Consider the following 23,684-nt stretch of genomic DNA (forward strand, 5'->3'; position numbering starts at 1 on the left):
TTAAGGGCTTGGAAGTAAGCATTTCACTGTAAGGTATTCACCTGTTGTATTCGGTGCATGTGGCAAATACTATTTTATTTTATTTTATTATATTGTTATATTTTAATCAGTTGTTGTTTTTTAATTTGCGACAGCTTAGGTTTCTTATCAAAATGAATGCCTTTGTGTGCAATGTGCATTATGTTCCTTCCTTCCAATTCAGCCCTCTCCCTGTGCTGTGCACGAGCGGGAGGAGTGCGCACCGGTGTCTTTCGCTCCTGCCCACTCGTCTCATAGTGATCAGTCTGTGCGTGTTCGCGTCTTGGAGCTGGAATTTGGGGAGTGGAAATACCACTCACTCTTACTTTCACAGTTGGCGTCAAGTCGAATGAGAATGACTCCTCTGACATTCTACTCTGTCGGTCAGTCAGCGCGCTTCGGAAAAGGGGCGAATCTTTACCGAACGGAACGCAGTCAAGAGGAATAGGAATTGGGTAGCCCGCTCGCGCTCTTCAGTACGCAGGTGTTTGTAGCTAACTCATGCCTTGGTTGATTTTAGACGGGTTAGTGAGTGTATGAGATATTATTGAATTCTGGAACTTTTTCGTTACATTTTTTAAAGTAAAAATATCAGTTTTCGATTGATAACTGTCGAGGCACTTTAGTCGACTGGATTTTCTGAATCAACAATTGTTTTCTGCGTTTGGATTATTTAAATTTTCCTGGGAAATGGCAAATTCTTATTCTGGGAGAGAAACACGACTTTCAGAGAGAGGAAACCGTAGTTGAATAATAACACAGGATGCTGCTTGCGACCTGAAGCACTCAGAAGAATTTGACATTTCTGAGACATTTGTTATTTTGCTTTGCGCACTATAAGAAGGTGGACATATCAAGTCTTTATTTTCTTTTTACACGTGTATTTTACAGCACAATGATGAATTGTGGATTTATACTGTTCTTTTCAACCCAACTCCTCTTTGTGGCTTCATTGACTCAAAGTTGTAAGTGTGGACTCTTGAAATATAATATTTCCTAACATTAGTCTTGTAAAAAAAATCCTTAATTTGCACGATTTGTCATCACAACTCACCTGTTTTCGGATCGTCTACAGAGGTGCATCTAGGCTACAGTAGGCCTCAGGGTTTTGCTGGGCGCATCTGTAGCTCTGTAGTCAAAATCAATTGGAAGTCAGCCTATCCAAAACGGGAGAGTTGATTATTTATTTAAAGGTGTCGTTCGCTCAACAGCGGAGAGAGGGAATACATTAATCAATTGCTTTCGTTCTTGCGAAGGTGTTCGTTGTCCTTTATTGTTTATTGTGTGGGTACGTGTGGGCTCTTTTGCGAGCATCTCTTCATATTTGATATGTTATTTACTATTCATGTAGTAAAAAATAAGCATATGAAAATGACAAAGTAGCCTGATTCGTATTACATGCTTCACTACTAGTTTTGAAACAAGCACACTGGTAAATGTGTGTTTTAACATCTTCCGCTGGTTAATTATTTCCATTTAGGATCGACTGAGGGTTATCAATATTTTTTATGAATGATCACACATCGTTTTTTTAGAGGGGAGCCTATAGGCCTACACATCACCCTACTGTTTTTATTTTTTATTTAAAAAAAAATGTATGTGTAATTTCCCTGTCGAATAATTCTCTCTATCTGTTTTTGTTTGCAGATAAATGTGGAGATAACATTGAGATAACCAGTGCAGATTATCTCACCTCTCCTGGCTATCCGAATTCATACCCTCCATCACAACAATGTATGTGGGTGATATCGGCCCCAGACCCGGGACAGAAGATACTCATTAACTTTAACCCTCATTTTGATCTGGAGGACAGAGACTGCAAGTAAGTAACGCGCTCTTTATCTGAATGTAGTGTTGAACTCTGCCACCTATTGGTCAAGATAATAACAATATTCAGTATTTCAAAGATGTTTCACTTCCTTCCCTCTGGGGCCATATGTATCAGAGTAGGAGAGCTGATCTAGTATCAGGTCCCCCCCTTCCAATGTAATTGTATTCATTGTTGTCAAAAGGCAAAACTGATCCTAAATCAGCACTCCTACTATGAGACACATGATGCATACAGTACTGATCTGTATGTGATGAATACAATTAGATTTTATCCATTTTATCGATTTGAACATCAAAGAAAACTAGACCGGAGCATCATCCATTACTTCTTGGTATTGTCATTTGAGAGGAAATATAATTGGATCAATGTGTTTTGGTTTTGATATTTGATTTTGCTCCGTAGTGCTGTCTACAATATTGTTGGGTCAAATATATAAAGTATGTTCTGCCTGGTTGTGGGTGAATGTTGCCTAGTCCCTTTCTTGAGCTGTACTACCTAGTGCTGATCATTGATTATGATTTGGGTTACACATAGAGTATGACACACACACATACTCCTACATACTCGTCCAGGGTAGGGGAGGGAATGGCCGGCAGGGATGTAGCTCAGTTGAGCATGGTGTTTGCAACGCCAGGGTTGTGAGTTCGATTCCCACGGGGGGCCAGTATGAAAAATAAAATAATGTATACACTCACTAACTGTAAGTCGCTCTGGATAAGAGCGTCTGCTAAATTACTAAAAATTTAAAAATGTAATACACTTTGCACCTCAGGGTAAGAATGCCTTCTCACAAAAGCCCATATGTTCACAATCTACCATAAATAAACCCATTTTTATTAGGGTCCCTCTGTCTTTTTAAATGCTTCATAAACTATGTGTAAATCATAGGCTCGCTGACTCGCGCTGTCTTGCAACTGGGGTCCTTCACTACTATTGGATCACGTTTCACGACCAAGGGACCTATAAAATGTTAGCAGTGTTTAGCATTCTGACAGATACTGTATAGTGTATAGCTATAAGGATAGTTGTTGTTCTTTGGAACCATGGTTGGAATGCCTCCAGTTCCAACATGGAATGGAGGCATTCTCTAAGTTGTTGTTTAAGTTCTGTGAAACAGCAACCTAGCCTGTCCTAGGCTTTGTTTTTGACTGTGATGATAGGTTTACTGTAATATTTATTGTGAGGATTTATATTATAGCTCATAGTCATGGTTTGGCAGAAGTGAATGTTGTTTTTGGGTAAGAGACAAAATGTTTAAAATGCCAAATGAGGGGCCTTGGCTAAACAACAGTTTCCTAAGAGAAAAACTTGCCATTTATCCTCCCATCAACAACATCTGCAAACCAAACTCCAAAACATGATATTTCAATAGTATCTATAAAAGTCATAATTGCAACGGTTAGGGTCATTGTACTACAGTGGTTCCACTCTTTTCAAATGTCTCCTTTTAATTGAAATGTATTGTCACAACTGAATTCCGTCCTTATCAGATAAAATGTCCGGGAAAGCTGCATCGCAAATGACACCGTCTTCCCTATATCGTGCACTACTTTTGACCAAGGCCCTGGTCAAAACTAGTGTACTAAATACGGAATAGGGTGCCATTTGGGTCACGACCCATGAGGCGCATGCCATCACCACCCTATATTCTTAATTCAATTAAAGAACCAAATAGAACACACATGTCCCTGGAACATGGCTGTAATGAACTAACTATCCAAACAAAGAATGCTTAGGTTCTATTTGCCTTCAAGCAGAGCTCTTGTACAAAACATCAGGTTTTTTTTCTTCTAAGGAGGGGTCAGTCTATAATTTCCAAATGCTAAATTTTTATGAATACATATCTTCTTTGTGGTGTGTTACAAGAGGTTGTCAGAAGGAGAGAGAGAGAGAGAGAGAGAGAGAGAGAGAGAGAGAGAGAGAGAGAGAGAGAGAGAGAGAGAGAGAGAGAGAGAGAGAGAGAGAGAGAGAGAGAGAGAGAGAGAGAGAGAGAGAGAGAGAGAGAGAGAGAGAGAGAGAGAGAGAGAGAGAGAGAGAGAGAGAGAGAGAGAGAGAGCTTTTTTGGTTACTACATGATTCCATATGTGTTATTTCATAGTTTTGATGTCTTCACTATTATTCTACAATGTAGAAAATAGTAAAAATAAAGAAAACCCCTTGAATGAGTAGGTGTTCTAAAACGTTTGACCGGTAGAGTACATACACACACTATATATACAAAACTATGTGGACACCGATTCAAATTAGTGGAGTTGGCTATTTCAGCCACACCCGTTTCTGACAGGTGTGTAAAATCGAGCACACAGCCATGCAATCTCCATAGACAAACATTGGCAGTAGAATGGCCTTACGGAAGAGCTCTGCTAGAGCTGCCCGGTCAACTGTAAGTGCTGTTAGACAAGCAGGTGTCCACATACTTTTGATCATTTAGTGTACATACATACACACACATATATTAGATTTTACTCCGGTATACATTATATTATATGTAGTGTTTTTAATAATACCATTACCGATCATGAGCCTTGCCACTTTCTTTGCTGTAAGGGGTTGGGACAGACAGTCCTGTTCCTGGAATGGCCAGGCCCACGAGGGCACTCTGTCTTCATGTATTTACTGTCACTATTGGGGTCGGTGCTGTAAGAGTCTGCCATACCATGGCAGTAACTTCTGAGACTCTTTTTTTCTCTCCATGTACAAAGTAGCTGCAACAACACTATTACATTACCGTGTACGTAAATAAATAGTTGTTGGTTCCACATTTACTGGCAAGATTATATATTGTGTCTTTTTGTGACATCGGCCTAGGATACTAGTTTAAAAAACAACCCTATCAGAGTGGTAAATAGATTCTTGTAAAAACCCTTTTGCTGTAGGAATTTCGGGACAAATCCTAACTTTAGATATTTGGTGCTCGTGATTTGAATTTCCACTAAAGTCTCCCAATTACATCAACAAAATATTTATGTGAACGTCAGTTGCGACTGGCGTGCTTATCTGAAGTTATTCTCTCTTGAACTTTAAGTTGTGTAATTGAATCAAATCTAAATGCCAGGATGTAGGGTGATTACAGGACTAAACCCAGCCTGCATGTTCCTAAACGACATGGATTTTTATTTTTTATTTTTTTATTTCACCTTTATTTAACCAGGTAAGCCAGTTGAGAACAAGTTCTCATTTACAACTGCGACCTGGCCAAGATAAAGCAAAGCAGTGCGATAAAAACAACAACACAGAGTTACATATGGGGTAAAACAAAACATAAAGTCAAAAATACAACAGAAAATATATATACAGTATGTGCAAATGTAGCAAGTTATGGAGGTAAGGTAATAAATAGGCTATAGTGCAAAATAATTACAATTAGTATTAACACTGGAATGATAGATGTGCAAATAGAGATACTGGGGTGCAAATGAGCAAAATAAATAACAATATGGGGATGAGGTAGTTGGGTGGACGAATTTCAGATGGGCTGTGTACATGTGCAGTGATCGGTAAGGTGCTCTGACAACTGATGCTTAAAGTTAGTGAGGGAGATAAGAGTCTCCAGCTTCAGAGATTTTTGCAATTCGTTCCAGTCATTGGCAGCAGAGAACTGGAAGGAATGGCGGCCAAAGGAGGTGTTGGCTTTGGGGATGACCAGTGAGATATACCTGCTGGAGCGCATACTACGGGTGGGTGTTGCTATAGTGACCAATGAGCTAAGATAAGGCAGGGATTTGCCTAGCAGTGATTTATAGATGGATGAGGCACGTCCGTTCGTACGTTAGTCACACGCGGTATCTCAGACAGCACTGGCCTGATTTTTTTGCAACTTGGGTGAATTATGCGTGGGGGACGACATTTTTACTCTTGCCTTGTTTTCCCTTGTTGTCTGTAGTTTACGTAATCTTTGTGGTATGACACATATCAAATAAAATCACAGCTACAGACCTACAGACTCCCAACCAGCAGTGCTGCTACTGACCTGGTCAGAGACAGTGACGGTGTCCCAAATGCACTCTATTCCCAATTTTTTGCACAATTTTTGACCAGGGCCCATAGGGAAGTTGTGCACTATGTAGGGACTATGTAGGGTATAGGGTGTCCTGCTGGGGAGGAATGGTCCAATGAAGGATACAACCCTAATTGAATGATCCTTTCAGTGTGGTCAATGGTCATTCCCACTGCCCCACTATGGCTCTGTGGTCATTGTGGTCAACCAGATTAAATACTTATTTAGACGGCTGGTGGTGGGTGTTATAGAACCATAGGCTAGTCAGCAGTCCTCTGGATTTCTTCTTGTCGGCGCTTACGTCTCTACATTTGCTTTCTTTTCCTCTCCTCTCCTCTCCTCTCGTCCCTGCTCCTCTCCTTTCCTTTCCTTTCCTTTCCTTTCCTTTCCTTTCCTTTCCTTTCCTTTCCTTTCCTTTCCTTTCCTTTCCTTTCCTTTCCTTTCCTTTCCTTTCCTTTCCTCTCCTCTCCCTCTCCTCTCCTCTCCTCTCCCTCTCCTCTCCTCTCCTCTCCTCTCCTCTCCTCTCCTCTCCTCTCCTCTCTCCTCTCCTCTCCTCTCCTCTCCTCTCGTCCCTGCTCCTTTCCTTTCCTTTCCTTTCCTTTCCTTTCCTTTCCTTTCCTCTCCTCTCCTCTCCTCTCCTCTCCTCTCCTCTCCTCTCCTCTCCTCTCCTCTCCTCTCCTCTCCTCTCGTCCCTGCTCCTTTCCTTTCCTTTCCTTTCCTTTCCTTTCCTTTCCTTTCCTTTCCTCTCCTCTCCCTCTCCTCTCCTCTCCTCTCCTCTCCTCTCCTCTCCTCTCCTCTCCTCTCCTCTCATCTCCTCTCGTCCCTGCTCCTTTCCTTTCCTTTCCTTTCCTTTCCTTTCCTTTCCTTTCCTTTCCTTTCCTTCCTCCTCTCCTCTCCTCTCCTCTCCTCTCCTCTCCTCTCCTCTCCTCTCCTCTCCTCTCCTCTCGTCCCTGCTCCTTTCCTTTCCTTTCCTTTCCTTTCCTTTCCTTTCCTTTCCTTTCCTTTCCTTTCCTTTCCTTTCCTTTCCTTTCCTCTCTCCTCTCCTCTCCTCTCCTCTCTCTCCTCTCCTCTCCTCTCCTCTCCTCTCCTCTCCGCTCCTCTCCTCTCCTCTCTTCTCTTCTCTTCTCTTCTCTTCTCTTCTCTTCTCTTCTCTTCTCTTCTCTTCTCTTCTCTTCTCTTCTCTTCTCTTCTCTTCTCTTCTCTTCTCTTCTCTTCTCTTCTCTTCTCTTCTCTTCTCTTCTCTTCTCTTCTCTTCTCTTCTCTTCTCTTCTCTTCTCCTCTCCTCTCCTCTCCTCTTCTGTTCTCTTCTCCTTTCATCCCTGCTCCCCTCCTCTCCTCTCTCTTTTCTTATGACATTCCATTTCTCACTCTGTACTGTATGCACACTGAACTCTCTGTACACTCATCAGTTTCCAGTTTTTCTTCTCCACATGCCATATCTCTCGCTCTCTCTCTCTCGCTCTCAATCTTTCTTTCTCTCTCTCTATTAGTGCAAAGTGCACACCATGGACACCAAGCATTTTTGACTCCCGGCACAGTGGCACTGCCTGGCCATTTTCAAGTTGGGACAATGATGTTTGCAGTTGACCCATTTCTGAACCTCATGACTGGGTTACTGGGTACAAAACATTAAGAATACCTTCCTAATATTGAGTTGCACGGTTTACCCACACACACAGACAATGGATCTAAAATGTGCTCTTCAGTCATCTTCAGTCTAAAGTGCACTTTAGTAATCAGAGCATCCGGAGGCCCTTTGCCTCCCTACTCATCAGCAGGCTGCAGTGCTGCACAGCCTAATGAAAACACATGTCAGATTACGGCCTAACGAGCAGATTAATGAGGAGAGAGTTTAGACAAAATTCAGATTCAGAGCAGTGCTGCGCTGCGCTGCGATCTCACAGCTGCTATCCCTCTGTGGACACAAAGCAGCCCATTCTAGATGTCTTCAGGACTTAGGAAATGCATCACGAGTCACAAGAACTGTGTACCAGAACTGGGTTTAAGGATTATAAAAAATATATATATATATAATTAATCTGTGCTTGATTGAACTTGCCTTGCTTCAGTAGACCAATAGAATAGGAGCATAACTGCAAACCCAGATCCTCTGGCACTCCAGGCAGCAAACGTTCAAGGTAATTGAAAGATTTAAAATAGTATTGAACACAGGTCTGCTGTCTACAGCCTGTCTGTACACAGTCTGTCCCCCTTGACAATGAGTTTCTCCCAGAGTTCACTGTGAATAGTAATATTGTCCTATTACCATGGTAACATGATGTGTGTGTTTCTGTGCCAACAACAATCACGAGACACTGAATAACAAACTCAATGAACTAATCAGCTAAAAATAGTGCAATAGTGCCTTTTTGCTCTGTTTGGATCATGTCATTCTAGCTTTTGGTGATTTCATAGTGGACAAAAAAGGCCATAGGAATGCAGGGAGACCTCTTACCGCTGGGGTCAGGGTCTCTTAAGGGGTCAAAGGGGAGTCAGACGGTCACCCAGTTAGTGTCCTCAGTTAAAGGGAGGATGAGAGGATGAGCCGATGGTCTATATTTTACATTTTTACATTTTAGTCATTTAGCAGACGCTCTTATCCAGAGCGACTTACAGTTAGTGAATACATATTTTTTTATACTGGCCCCCCGTGGGAATCGAACCCACAACCCTGGCGTTGCAAACGCCATGCTCTATCAACTGAGCTACATCCCTGCCGGCCATTCCCTCCCCTACCCTGGACGACGCTGGGCCAATTGTGCGCCGCCCATGAGTCTCCCGGTCGCGGCCGGCTGCGACAGAGCCTGGATTCGAACCAGGATCTCTAGTGGCACAGTTAGCACTGCGATGCAGTGCCTTAGACCACTGCGCCACTCAGGAGTATGAGTGGCGCAGTGGTATACTATATCACTTCAGCATTGCAGCGGGTGTCTCAAATGGCACCCTATTCCCTACATAGTGCACTACTTTTGACTAGGGCAAATAGGGCTCTGGTCAAAAGTAGTGAAATCTATACGGAATAGGGTGCCATTTGAGACTCATCCAGAGTCAGACAGACAGGAAGCCCATCCTCTGGAGCCAGGGTTAGGGTTAGCCGCCCACCAACAACAGGGACCCTGGTGGATAATAACTCTCTATCACGAGTGGCATGGAGGAATTCCTTGTATCTGCTCCCAACACAAGAACAGGCCCTCAGGCTGACCCCCCAGTCTGTCTGAACTCATAAAGCAGCATTGTTTATAGGAGAGGAGAGGAGAGGAGAGGAGAGGACAGCAGACGTCTTTGATTCTTGACTACTGAGACTCATTCTCGATACGGCTGTGGAGGAGTTGGTGATCAGACCTGCGTCCCAAATTGGAACCCTATTCCTTATATATAGATGTACTATCTTAACTTGATCAGTCTGTTGTCGCAGAGAATTTTCCAGCGCAGCAGGAAATTCACATTTTTGTGTAGTCAAGGTTTAAAAAGGCTTCTAAAGTTTCTAATTTCCACTTTAAAATGTCAGACTTGGTTTATCCTAACTAAACATATATAAACCCCTTCACAAGTATATATTATAATCCACTTATTAATTTCCTGTTGATGCAGCATTATTTCCCTGCTGTGAGAAACTGGTCAAATTAAGATAGGACATCTGTAATGCATTAGCCTTATGGACCCTGGTCAAAAGTAGTGAACTATACTGTATAGTGAATAGTTGCCATTTGGGATGGAGATCAGGTCCCCTCGGCCACTCAATGGCTTGTAGTTAGGAAGGACTATAGGACTATCTACCAACACAGATGGTTATCTATCTATCTGGGCTTCCTCCCGTATCAAAACAGAACAGGCAATGGACTAGAGTACAGCTGCAATCTAAAAATAAGAGTTACTGCTGTGTGGCTGGCTGGCTGGCTGGCTGGCTGCCCACGTGGATGGTGTAGAAATAGATTATTGGCATCTACATAATGATCACCAGGACAAACATTAAAATTATCGCCAGGACAAACATTCATGTCTAGATAACTGTGTTGTTGTTGTGCTATAATATTAATTTTAAAAAGCCTTGATCACCAGTCATCATGAGGACTCCAGTCACCATGTTCATGTTTCCATCTCGGGGTGTGTCAGACACTACAAGGCTGAAAACAGAGGTGTTTGTGGCCAGCCGGCTGCAATCAGAAAGCCCAGTAAGCCCCATTTAGATAACAGTGTGTTCCTTTCAGAGTAAAAGTAACAGTCTGTTCCTCTCATCCCTGTCTGTCTGTCTGGGATGCGTCCCAAATGGAACGTATTCCCCACATAGTGCACTACTTTTGAGCAAGGGCCCTCTCCCAGGTACAGTATCCTTTCTCAGGATTTAGACTTGGGAACACCCTTTAAATGTTTGTTAAACCTAAGGGGTACGCTGACTGAGGCATCGGGTATAGATAGTGACACATTTTATGTGGTTGGCCCCCTAGGTTCGATTTTACTGTATTTATTTGTTCAATGCCAAAACAGACAGCTATTTGGTTATGTTGTGCTCATTAACAGTGTCTAACACTGTTTCTGGGCACCTTTGCTAGACCCGTAAAATAACATTCTGTTGTTAAAGAGGTAATGATGGTACATTGTTCTCCGACACCCAGCATTTGATCTACTGTGTGCAGCTGGCATTCACTATGCCGTGTCTTGTCCTTAAGGGAGTCTGTCTATTGTAAGGGTTGGTATGAGGTGTGACCCAGGTGTGGTGCATGATATACAGTAGGCAGTAGGCAGAGATGGTGAAACAAGGATCTTTACTGGTGGTCCCGAAGCCAAAATACAAAATAACGGACTTATCACGATAAAAGAAAGGCAGAGCAAATAAGTCTCCAAAAACCGGATGACAGCCAAAAATACGAAAAACTACCTACGACTGAAACAAATAACGAAACAGGGAGAACACTTCTCAAGTACCTGTACATAGGTCTCCGATCAGACACTGAGTAGGACTGCTGGACATCGAGAAACTAACAGAGAAAACTGAGCAAGGGAACACAGGGAAGTGAGGGCATAAATACACAGGTGACACCAATAGGAAACTGATTAGTCCAGACTGTGAGTGAGGAGGTGCCTAAGGTTGTCGGAGGATGACACCTAGTTGGTCGCTCCGGAACTGCGACCCCCTCCTGTAACAGTGCCCCCCCCTGGTTGACGCGCTCCGTCTGCCCGTTCGACTGGGGATGGAAGCCGGAAGACAAGCTGACAGAGGTGACGAGGCAGGTGGCGAACGCCTTCCAGAACCTGGAGGTGAACTGAGGGCCCCGATCCGACACCACATCTTGGGGAAGGCCGTGGACCCGGAAAACGTGTTGCACCACCAACTTAGCCGTCTCCCGAGCCGACGGGAGTTTGGGAAGGGGAATGAAGTGGGAAACCTTCGAGAACCGGTCCACAATGACCAGGATGACTGTGTATCCATCAGAGGTTGGTAGGACGGAAATTAAATCCAGAGAGATGTGGGACCAGGGATGCTTGGGGATAGGCAGGGGTCGGAGCAGCCCTGCCGCGGGCTGACGTGAGCTCTTCGTGCGTGCGCACACCTGGGCAAGGAGCCACGAAGGCGCGCGTATCCCCCTCAGCAGATGGCCACCAGAACCTCCTACGGAGGAACTCCAATGTCCTGGCACCCCCCGGATGGCTGGTGAGGTCGGACGCGTGCGCCCACTGAAGCAGTCGCGAGCACGCAGCCTTGGGTATGCACATCCTCCCCGATGGATCTCCGCCCGGATCGGGCTCCCGCCGTAGCACTGCTCTGACCAGTCTATCGATTCCCCACTAAACTGGTGCAGTCGTCCCTCTCCACCAGGTCCACGGGGTCGAACTGCCGGTAGAGCGCGTAAGGCTTGGTGCTCTTCGACCCCGGATGGTATGAGATGGCGAACCGAACCTGGTGAAGAACAACGCCCACCTGGCCTGGCGCGGGTTGAGCCTCTTGGCCCCCTGAATGTAGGCTAAGTTCTTATGGTCCATCCATAAGACAAATGGATTGGCGCCCCCCTCTAGCCAATGCCTCCACTCCCCCAGGGCGAGCTTGACCACGTCGTAATTCCGCTCCGCCGGGGACAGCCGACAGGAGAAAAACGGGCACGTTGGCTTGACAGAAAGGCATGACTTGGTACTCGTAATGCCCACTGGGTGTGTTAAAAGCCGTCTTCCACTCGTCCCCCTCCCGAATCCTCACCAGGTTGTAGGCATTGTGTAAGTCCAGCTTGGTGAAGACCCGGGCTCCTTGCAACGACTCGAATGCCGTCGTCATCAGGGGGAGTTGATAGCGGTTCTTAACCGTGATGTCGTTGAGCGCCCGGTAATCAATGCACGGCCGCTGCCCACCGTCCTTTTTCCCCACGAAGAAGAAGCCTGCACCCGCGGGTGAGGTAGAGGGACGGATGTGACCCTCGACGAGTGCCTCGTTGATATACTCCCTCATGGCCAGTGTCTCCGGCCGGGACAAGGAAAACAATCGCCCTCGTGTGGGCATGGCGCCCGGCAGGAGATCGATAGCGCAGTCGTATGGCCTGTGAGGAGGTAGGCCCTTGGCACGCCTCTCACTAAAAACCTCCCCCAGATCCCAATACTCCCGGGGAACGCCTGCCAGGTCTGGGCCGGTGACGGAGTCTGTAGCCGCCGTCCTCCCGGTAGCAACCGCAACTAGGGCGGTAGGCGGTTCGGAGTGCGGGACCTGCGGAAGAGGTGAGGACTGGTAGGTGGTCTGGGACGATGAAAATGTATGCACTAACTGTAAGTCGCTCTGGATAAGAGCGTCTGCTAAATGACTAAAATGTAAAATGTTTGGGCTGATGAGTGGTCGGTGGAGACCGGAACGGGACGGGGGCGGTGCCTCCCTCCAGGATGAGCCGCCCCGTGGACCAGTCTATCCGGGGTTTGTGGGCGACCAGCCAGGGGTGCCCGAGGATGAGGAGACACTCCGGAGAGTCCACAATGAAAAACTGGATATCCTCCCATAGCCCCCCCCGCCACCCAGACACGCATCAGGACAGTGCGCCGGGTGATGAAGCCCGACTCCAACGGCCGGCCGTCCAGGCCCATGACCCTCCCGATACTAGCGAGCCCTCCCGTTTCCCGGCTTCTCCGGGCATGAGTCGCAGTGGTGACCTGCCTGGCCGCAGTACAGGCAACGTCCCTGGCACAGACGCTTCTGCCTCTCCATCCTGGACAAGCGCGCCGCACCCAGCTGCATAGCCTCCTCCTGAGGCGTCTCCTCCCTGAATCGGTGGAAAGCCTCCGGGTTGATAGGGGGGCGCAGAGGCGCACCTTACCTCATCCCTCTCTCATGCGCCCTCTCACGACGCCGATTGTCTACCCGCACCGAGAGTTCGACGAGGCCATCCAGTCGCTCAGGCTGACTGCAGTTTATTGGTTACAGACAGCTTAGGGCATAAACATGTTTCCAATGCTGAAATGAACACTTGCACTATAAAATCTATTCATTCTGTTCACGGCAGGCTTTATTTGACCTGTGGGAAGCATTTTAAGTGCCCTCTAGTAAAGCACTAGTGCCTAGCCTACAGTGATGTTGTGTACGTATGGTATTTTATTCCTGTGCATCATGCCCCCATTAGATAGACTCGTAAAAGCAGTGCCATGGGGAGAGAGTATGCAGATGGCTACACACTTGGGGCTTTCATTGCTCACTGAGACAGCCCAATTAACCAACTGAAAATCTTTCCTCAAACCATTGTTAAATAGAAACTTAGGCTACAGCTCCAGAATATAGCCTAATTGCCCTCATATTGTCCAGTAGAATTGCTGGTTAGGTTATTCATACCCTCTTGTGAGGATGGTCTGGTAAGTGCTTTGCACAAACACACACACATACACATCACACGCACGCACGCACGCACGCACGCACGCACGCACACACACACACACACACACACACACACACACACACACACACACACACACACACACACACACACACACACACACACACACACACACACACACACTACAGTAGCAAGTCCATCTGGGGCTTGAAACCATAGTAGCCCTCTGGTCTACAGTAAGGATTTCCCTAACAGCTCAATGTGCTAGTCTAACACCTTAATAGTCGAATGCTACTTGTGTTACCCTCCCCCCCAACAACTGTTTTCAATCCAACATCTATCATCTGAAAGGCATCATGGGAATGTTACAGGCCCAGCTTTTCTTTAATTTCACCACCCTCACACACACATACTTGCAGGCACACACACATGCACGCACACTGGGAATGACTCAGTGTGCCTGCTAGGCTAGCAGCCTCCCTCCATCCTCTCCTCTCGCTGGGAGAAGTCAAGTCATTAGTTATTCCACTGACCTAGCCGCGCACAGGGTTAATCCAGCCTGCAGTGTTGAACAGGCTGAAAACTGGAAACTGTCGACAGATGGACACACTCTTTCTCACCTGGGTCCTGCCTTAGGGCAGAGTAATGTCTCATCAGACAGTCAAACAAAACGGTAGCCATACTTTTGTTTATTTGTTTATTTGGAGCTCCATTAGCTTTTGCAGAAGCAGCAGCTACTCTTCCTGGGGTCCACAAAAAACACCAAAACATGACAAGTAACAAAACACTGATACACTGCTAGACAAGGTCAGTCGCACACATTTAAAATACAACGATATACAAACAATACAACAAAAATAATACAAACAATACAACTAAAAAATGGTGTGTGTGTCTCTGTGTTAGTGTGTGTCTGTCTGTGTGTTAGTGTGACCCTGTGTGTTAGTGTGAGCCTGTGTGTTAGTGTGAGCCTGTGTGTTAGTGTGTGTCTGTGTGTTAGTGTGTGTCTGTGTGTTAGTGTGTGTATGTGTGTTAGAGTGAGCCTGTGTGTTAGTGTGTGTCTGTGTGTTAGAGTGTGTCTGTGTGTTAGTGTGTGTCTGTGTGTTAGTGTGTCTGTGTGTTAGTGTATCTGTGTGTTAGAGTGTGTCTGTGTGTTAGTGTGTCTGTGTGTGTATGTGTGTTAGTGTGAGCCTGTGTGTTAGTGTGATCCTGTGTGTTAGTGTGAGCCTGTGTATCTGTGTGTTAGAGTGTGTCTATGTGTTAGTGTGTCTGTGTGTTAGTGTGTCTGTGTGTGTCTGTGTGTTAGTGTGACCCTGTGTGTTAGTGTGAGTCTGTGTGTTAGTGTGTTAGTGTATCTGTGTGTTAGTGTGAGCCTGTGTGTCTGTGTGTTAGTGTGTTAGTGTATCTGTGTGTTAGAGTGTGTCTATGTGTTAGTGTGTCTGTGTGTTAGTGTGTCTGTGTGTTAGTGTGAGCCTGTGTGTTAGTGTGTGTCTGTGTGTTAGTGTGAGCCTGTGTGTTAGTGTGTGTCTGTGTGTTAGTGTGTCTGTGTGTTAGTGTGAGCCTGTGTGATAGTGTGTGTGTTTGTGTGTGTGTACCCTCACAGTCCCCGCTGTTTCATGAGTTGTTGTTTAATCCGTTTTTTAAAGGTAATTTTGCTGTTTGCTTGAGTAATTGGAGATGGAAGGGAGTTCCATGTGACCATGGCTCTGTATAATACTGTACTTTGCCATGAATTCGTTTTGGACTTGGGGACTGTGAAGAGACCCCTGGTGGCATGTCTTGTGGGGTATGTATGGCTGAATGTTATTTGATTAAGCAGACAATCTGGAATTTTCGTCACAGTAATATTTCTGATAGAATCTAGAAGAGAAGCAGCTAATCTCTCGTCAACCCTCAACCAGGAAAGACTGGTATGCATGTTGTTGATGTTAGTTCTGTATGTTCAGTTAAGGGCAAGGTGTGCTGTTCTGTTTTGAGCCAGCTGCAGCTTTGCTAGGTCTTTCTGTGCTGCACTTGACCATATTACCGGACAGTAATCAAGATGGGACAAGACCAAAGCCTGAACCACTAGTACAGTTGATTTTTGTACTAAGTAATTTCTAAGACTTTGTCAACATGGTTTCTCAGGACTCTTTTGTTGAAGATGTAAAAAATGTATGTTGGTCTGATGTGTATGAGGAAGTCAATCCAGATGCAGCACTGGAAGTAGTTGTAAAAGTATTCATGCCAGTTGTTGACAAGCATGCACCTGTTAAGAAACCAATTGTGAGAACTGTTAGAGTCCCCTGGCTTGATGATGAATTGAAAAATTGTATGGCTCAAAGAAATGATGCAAAAGAGGTGGCAAACAAGTCAGCCTGCTCAGCTGATTGGATGACATACTGTAAATTGAGACATTTTGTGACTAAACTTAACAAAAAGAAGAATAAATTATATTACCAAACAAAGATACATTAAATAAAACAAAATGAAAAAATACTTTTGAGTACAGAAAGGAAAACGCCGCACACTGCTGCTCATACTCATTTTACATTTACATCCCAGGTGATATTTATTTATAACAGCGTTTCCACCCTTAGATCTTCATCAGGCATCCGTATTCTGTTTTTCATTTATAACAAAACCTTTCGATATTGCCAATCATTTCAATGACTATTTCACTAATAAAGTGGAAAAGCTCAGAAGTGAAATGACAACAATTAACATTGAACCATCATATACATTAAAAATATATATCTAATAATGACAGAGAAGGATTGCTGTTTTGAATTTGGTCAAGTTAGTGTGTGTCAAGGGGTGCTGAAGGTGGGTGTGGTGCATGAATCAAGCGCAGGACGCAGAAGCTCAGTCCAAAAGACTTTAGTGCAATATTCACATAGAAAATAAGCACAATAAGCCCGAAGGCGAAATAACGGCGCACACAGGCGTCAAACAAACGGCGCACTAACATGTGCGAAAAACCTCTCCAAAACACTGGAGGGAAGTACGTAGCTCCAACACAAAACAGAAGAGCAATCACACACAAAGACAAACACACACAACGAGAACTAAATAGGACACTAACAAGACACAGGTGTACAACATCAAGACAAAACCAAACGAACATGAAACATAGATCGGTGGCAGCTAGTACTCCGGGGACGACGACCGCCGAAGCCTGCCCGAACCAGGAGGAGGAGCAGCCTCGGCCGAAACCGTGACAGTACCCCCCCCTTGACGCGCGGCCCCAGCCGTGCGCCGACCCCGGGGACGACCAGGAGGACGCGGAGCAGGGCGCGCGGGATGGTCCCGGTGGAACTCCGACAGGTGAGATGGGTCTAGGATGTCCCTCCGCGGCACCCAGCACCGCTCCTCCGGGCCGTACCCCTCCCACTCCACGAGATACTGGAGACCCCCCATCCGGCGTCTTGAGTCCAAGATGGACCGAACGGTGTACGCCGGAGCCCCCTCGATGTCCAGTGGGGGCGGAGGAGTCTCCCCTATCTCATTGTCCTGGAGTGGACCAGCTACCACCGGCCTGAGAAGAGACACATGGAACGAGGGGTTAATATTCTTATACTCAACAGGTAGATGTAACCTATAACACACCTCGTTCAATCTTCTCAGGACTTTAAAGGGCTCACAAACCGCCGACCCAGCTTCCGGCAGGGCAGGCGGAGGGGTAGGTTTCTGGTAGAGAGCCAGACTCGATCTCCGGGTGCGTACACCGGCCCCTCACTGCGGTGGAGATCGGCGCTCGCCTTGTGACGAAGACGGCCCGCTGCAGGTGGACGTGGGCAGCGTTCCACGTCTCTTCCGAGCGCCTCATCCAATCATCCACCGCAGGGGCCTCGATCTGGCTCTGCTGCCAAGGTGCCAGAACCGGCTGGTAACCTAACACACATTGGAAGGGGGTTAGGTTGGTAGAGGAGTGGCGGAGAGAGTTCTGGGCCATCTCGGCCCAGGGAATGTACCCGTGCCCACTCCTCCGGCCGGCCCTGGCAATACGACCTCAGAAACCTACCCACATCCTGGTTGACACGTTCTACCTGCCCGTTACTCTCCGGGTGGTACCCTGAGGTAAGGCTAACCGAGACCCCCAACCGCTCCATGAACGCTCTCCAAACACGGGAGGTAAACTGGGGGCCTCGATCAGACACTATATCCTCGGGTACCCCGTAATGCCGGAAGACGTGGGTAAATAGGGCCTCAGCGGTCTGTAGGGCAGTAGGAAGACCCGACATAGGGAGAAGACGACAGGCCTTAGAGAACCGGTCCACAACGACCAGGATGGTGGTATTCCCCTGAGAGAGAGGAAGGTCTGTCACAAAATCCACCGAGAGGTGGGACCATGGTCGTTATGGAACGGGCAGGGGTTGTAACTTACCCCTGGGCAGATGTCGGGGCGCCTTACACTGGGCGCACACCGAGCAGGAGGAGACATAAACCCTCACATCCCTAGCCAAAGTGGGCCACCAGTATTTAGTGCTAAGGCAATGCACTGTCCGGCCAATACCCGGATGTCCAGAGGAGGGTGACGTGTGAGCCCAGTAAATGAGTCGATCCCGAATCTCGAGCGGAACGTACTTCGACCCCTCAGGACACTGTGGAGGGCTGGGGTCGGTACGCAAACGCTCGCTCGATTTCGGCATCGACCTCCCACACCACCGGTGCCACAAGGCAAGACTCCGGTAGTATGGGAGTAGGCTCAACGGACCTCTCCTCCGTGTCATACCGCCGGGACAGTGCATCTGCCTTACCATTCTGGGACCCAGGGATGTACGTGATTTTAAATACGAACCTGGTGAGAAACATACTCCATCGAGCCTGGCGAGGGTTCAGTCTCCTCGCTGCCCGGATGTACTCCAGGTTCCGATGGTCAGTCAAAATGAGGAAAGGGTGTTGAGCCCCCTCAAGCCAATGCATCCACACCTTAAGGGCTTGAACTACAGCTAACAGCTCCCTGTCCCCAACGTCATAGTTACGCTCCGCCGGGCTGAGCTTTTTTGAGTAAAAAGCACAGGGGCGGAGTTTAGGTGGCGTGCCGGACTGTTGAGAGAGAACGGCCCCTATACCAGCCTCAGACGTGTCTACCTCAACCTGAAAGGGTAATGCGGGATCCGGATGCGCCAGCACCGGAGCCGACGTAAACAGGTCCTTCAGTCTCCTAAAGGCCCTGTCCGCATCAGCTGACCACTGCAGGCGCACCGGACCCCTTTCAGAAGGGACGTGATGGGAGCTGCCACCTGTCCAAAACCCCGGATAAACCTCCGGTAGTAATTCGCAAAGCCCAAGAACTGCTGCACCTCTTTTACAGTGGTTGGAGTTTGCCAATTATGCACAGCGGACACACGATCCACCTCCATTCTCACCCCTGACGCGGACAACCGATAACCCAAAAAGGAGACCGACTCCTGGAAAAAACAGACATTTCTCTGCCTTGACATATAGGTCGTGCTCCAACAGCCTCCTCAATACACGACGCACCAGGGTTATATGCTCGGCTCGGGTAGACGAGTACACCAGAATGTCATAAATGTACCACGACCACCCCCTTGTCCCTGCATATCCCGGAAAATGTCATCTACGAAGGATTGGAAGACTGATGGAGCATTCATCAACCCATATGGCATGACGAGATATTCGAAATGACCTGACGTGGTACTAAACGCTGTCTTCCATTCGTCGCCCTCCCTAATGCGCACCAAGTTATACGCGCTCCTGAGATCCAATTTTGTGAAAAACCGCGCTCCATGCAATGACTCTGTCATGGTCGCAATCAGAGGGAGTGGATAACTGTATTTCACAGTAATCTGATTGAGACCACGGTAATCAATGCACGGGCGCAACCCTCCATCTTTCTTCTTCACAAAAAAGAAGCTTGAGGAGGCGGGAGAAGTGGAGGGCCGAATGTATCCCTGTCTCAAAGATTCGGCTATGTAAGTCTCCATAGCTTTTCTCTCCTCTTGAGACAAAGGATACACGTGGCTCCGTGGGAGCGCTGCTCCTGCCTGGAGATCAATCACACAATCCCCCTGTCTATGAGGAGGCAACTGCGTCGCCCTAGTTTTACTAAACACGAGAGCTAAATCCCCATATTCAGGCGGAATGTGCAGTGCGGGCACTTGGTTTGGACTTTCCACCGAAGTCGCCCCCACGGAAAACACCCAGACATCGCCCCTCGCACTGAGCAGACCACCCATCGAGAGCCCTCTGTTGCCACGAAATAGCAGGGTTATGGGTGCTTAACCAGGGAATTCCCAGCACCACTGGGTACGCAGGAGAGTCGATCAGATACAGCTGTATAGTCTCTTCATGACCCCCTGCGCACACATCCTAAGTGGTGTTGTGATCTCCCCTAATCAACCCCGACCCCAACGGGCGGCTATCTAAGGCATGAACGGGAAAAGGTTTGTCAACAGGTAGGAGAGGGATCCCTAAATCTAAACAAAACTTCCGATCAACAAAATTCCCAGCTGTGCCTGAATCTACTAGCGCCTTATGCTGGGAATGAGGTGCAACCTGTGGAAAACACACAGGTATACAAAAGTGCGCAACAGAAAGCTCTGGGTAAGTGGGACGTCTACTCACCTGGGAGGCCCCCCCAGTGCGTGGCCTGTTGTCTTCTCCCCCGGAGAACCCTACCCAGCACCTGGCCGCAGTGTGCCCTCCACGACCGCACTTGGTGCATGAGACAGGCCCCCTCGGGCTCCTCCTCCTCCTTTCTCTAGCGCCGGCACCCCCGAGCTCCATAGGGATCGGCGGTGCCGGAGGGCAGAATGGACGGACCCCCCTCGGGACGTCCACGGGTGGCCAGCAGGGTGTCCAGACGGATGGACATATCGACCAACTGGTCGAAGGTGAGATGGGTATCCCTGCAGGCCAACTCACGTTGAACGTCCTCCCGTAGGCTACATCAAAAATAGTCGATGAGGGCCCGTTCATTCCACCCTGCGTCCGCCGCTAGAGTCCGGAACTCTAGAGCAAACGCCTGTGCGCTCCTCCTCCCCTGCCTCCGGTGGATGGTCGAACACGGCCTTGAAGCGGCGGGAGAACTCGGCGTAGGAGATGGTGTTGGCGTCCATCTTCCTCCACTCGGCGTTAGCCCACTCCAACGCCTTGCCCGTGAGACAGGAGATGAGGGCGGAAACGCTCTCGTGTCCCGAGGGCACCGGGTGTACAGTGGCCAGGTAGAGCTCCACCTGCAGGAGGAACCCCTGACACCCGGCAGCTGTTCCGTCATACGCCCTCGGGAGCGAGAGCCGAATCCCCTGGGTTCCCGGGACCTGGGACTGGTGGACCGGCCGATGGGGTTGGCAGGGTAGGTGGAGGTGTGGGTACCCCGCTGGCCTCCCATCGGTGCAGGGTGTTGATGACGTCCTGTAGAGCGGTCCCCAGTTGTCGTATCTGGTCATCTTGGCCGCGAACATGCTCCTCGAGCGACTCAGGCGTAACTGCAGATCCTGCTGATTCCATTTTGGTGTGTGATTCTGTCAAGGGGTGCTGAAGGTGGGTGTGGTGCATGAATCAAGCGCAGGACTCAGAAGCTCAGTCCAAAAGACTTTAGTGCAATATTCACGTAGAAAATAAGCACAATAAGCCCGAAGGCGAAATAACGGCGCACACAGGCGTCAAACAAACGGCGCACTAACATGTGCGAAAAACCTCTCCAAAACACTGGAGGGAAGTACGTAGCTCCAACACAAAACAGAAGAGCAATCACACACAAAGACAAACACACACAACGAGAACTAAATAGGACACTAACGAGGACTAACAAGACACAGGTGTACAACATCAAGACAAAACCAAACGAACATGAAACATAGATCGGTGGCAGCTAGTACTCCGGGGACGACGACCGCCGAAGCCTGCCCGAACCAGGAGGAGGAGCAGCCTCGGCCGAAACCGTGACAGTGTGGGAAAGTTGGAAAAACGATTGTTTACCATGAATAATGATAAGCCACCAGGTAAAGACAAACTTGATGGGAAACTATTGAGAATGGTAGCAGACTGTATTGCGACCCCTATTTGCTACACCTTTAAAGCTGCACTATGCAGAAATCGCTCCACCATTTCCTGGCTGCGGAAATTCGAATAGTTCGCCTAATTTCAGTTTATGTGACAAAACAAAGAAATAGCGCACATAGAACATATCTACCACTTCTTAGACTTGCATTCAATGAGAATGACAGATCTATAACTCACATTCTATGATAATTTGGTCGGGTCGCCCAAAAAGTTACTTATTGCAGCTTTAACCAAAGCCTAAAGGAATGTGTGTCCACAGGCATTGAAGGAAGCTAAGGTAATTCCACTGCCTAAAAATAGTAAAGCACCCTTTGCTGGCTATAACAGCCGCCCAATCAGTTTGCTGCCTGTTCTTGGTAAACTGTTCTTAGTAAACTGATGGAGAGGATTGTGTTTGACCAAGTACAATGCTATTTTTCAGCGAAGTTAACTACTGACTTTCAATATGATTAACTACTGATTTAATATGATCAATACAAGTGAATGCCACAGATCCAACACTATTGGTATGCACTCAAGTTGGTTGAGTGATAACCTGGGTCATATTACATTATTATTAGTCACAGTTAGAAGCTTCCTCTTGAGAGGACAGCTAGTTGCTAACCAGTCAATGTTCAAGTCACCCAGAAAATAGACCTCTCTGTTAACATCACACACATTATCAAGCTTTGCACACATATTATCCATTATCAGTTGCCAGAGAGGAAGGAATCCACTCAGGGAATTCACCATGAGGCCAACGGTGACTTTAAAACAGTTGCAGTTTAATGGCTGTGATAGGAGAAAACTGAGGATGGATCAACAACATTGTAGTTACTCCACAAAACTAACCTAATTGACAGAGTGAAAAGAAATAAGCCTGTACAGAATACAAATATTCCAAAACATGCATTCTGTTTGCAACAAATCACTAAAGTAATACTGCAAAAAATGTGGCAAAGCAATTAACTTTTTGTCCTGAATACAACTTTACTGAGTATCGCGCTGTCACGCCCTGACCTATAGAACTCTTGTTTGTTGAGTCAGGGTGTGGAATTCTATGTTAGACATTCTATGTTTAGATTCTAGTTTTTCTATTTTTATGTCTGGCCGGGTATGATTCCCAATCAGAGGCAGCTGTCGCTCATTGTCTCTGATTGGGGATCATACTTAGGTAGCCCATTGCCTACTGTGTATTGTGGGATCTTGTTCCTGTTAGGCTGGTATGTGTATAGCCCTTTGGACTTCACGTTACGTTGTTTCTTGTTTTGTTTAATGTTTAATTAGTTAATAAACATGTACGCTTTTCACGCTGCACCTTGGTCCGACCCGTCTCTCAACGTTCGTGACACGCGCTCCATATTTTCAAGCATGGTGGTGGCTGCATCATGTTATGGGGATGCTTGTAATCGTTAAGGACTGGGGAATTTTTCAGGATAAAAAGAAACAGAATGGAACTAAGCACAGGCAAAATCCTAGAGGAAAATCTGGTTCAGTTTGCTTTCCACCAGACACTGGGAGATTAATTCACCTTTCAGCAGGACAATAACCTAAAACACAAGGCCAAATCTACACTGGAGTTGCTTACCAAGAACACAGTGAATGTTCCTGAGTGGCCGAGTTAGTTAAATCTGCTTGAAAATCTATGGCAAGACTTGAAAATGGTTGTCTAGCAATGATCAACAACCAATTTGACAGAGCTTGAAGAATTTTGAAAATAATAATGTGCAAATATTGTACAATCCAGGTGTTCAAAGCTTTTAGAGACGTACCCAGAAAGACTCATAGCTGTAATCGCTGCCAAGGGTGATTCTAACATGTATTGACTCAGGGGTGTGAATTATTATGTAAATGAGATACTGTATTTCATTTTCAATACAATTGCAAACATTTCTAAAAACATGTTTTCACTTTGTCATTATGGGGTATTGTGTGTGGACTGGTGAGAAAAAAATATATATTTAATCCATTTTGAATTCAGGCTGTATGTCAAGGGGTATAAATACTTTCTGAAAGCACTGAAGCTAGCTAATAACCAAATTTTTTAATAGAA

At 46.9% G+C, this 23,684-nt stretch overlaps 1 protein-coding gene across 2 annotated transcripts in view; it reads left to right on the forward strand.

Annotated features, from left to right (window-relative positions):
- The first annotated feature begins 270 nt into the window (after positions 1-270).
- The window catches only part of LOC121580867 (neuropilin-1a), a 74,219-nt gene continuing 50,805 nt past the window's right edge, over positions 271-23,684 (forward strand). For both annotated transcript variants that reach the window (XM_041895981.1, XM_041895982.1), the window contains exons 1-2: positions 271-983; positions 1,666-1,840. In XM_041895981.1, coding sequence (XP_041751915.1) covers positions 914-983; positions 1,666-1,840 — 245 coding nt within the window. In that variant the 5' untranslated portion in view covers positions 271-913. The remainder of the gene's footprint in view (positions 984-1,665; positions 1,841-23,684) is intronic.

Source organism: Coregonus clupeaformis, chromosome 14, assembly GCF_020615455.1.
Source record: "Coregonus clupeaformis isolate EN_2021a chromosome 14, ASM2061545v1, whole genome shotgun sequence".
NCBI classification, from domain to species: Eukaryota; Metazoa; Chordata; class Actinopteri; order Salmoniformes; family Salmonidae; genus Coregonus; species Coregonus clupeaformis.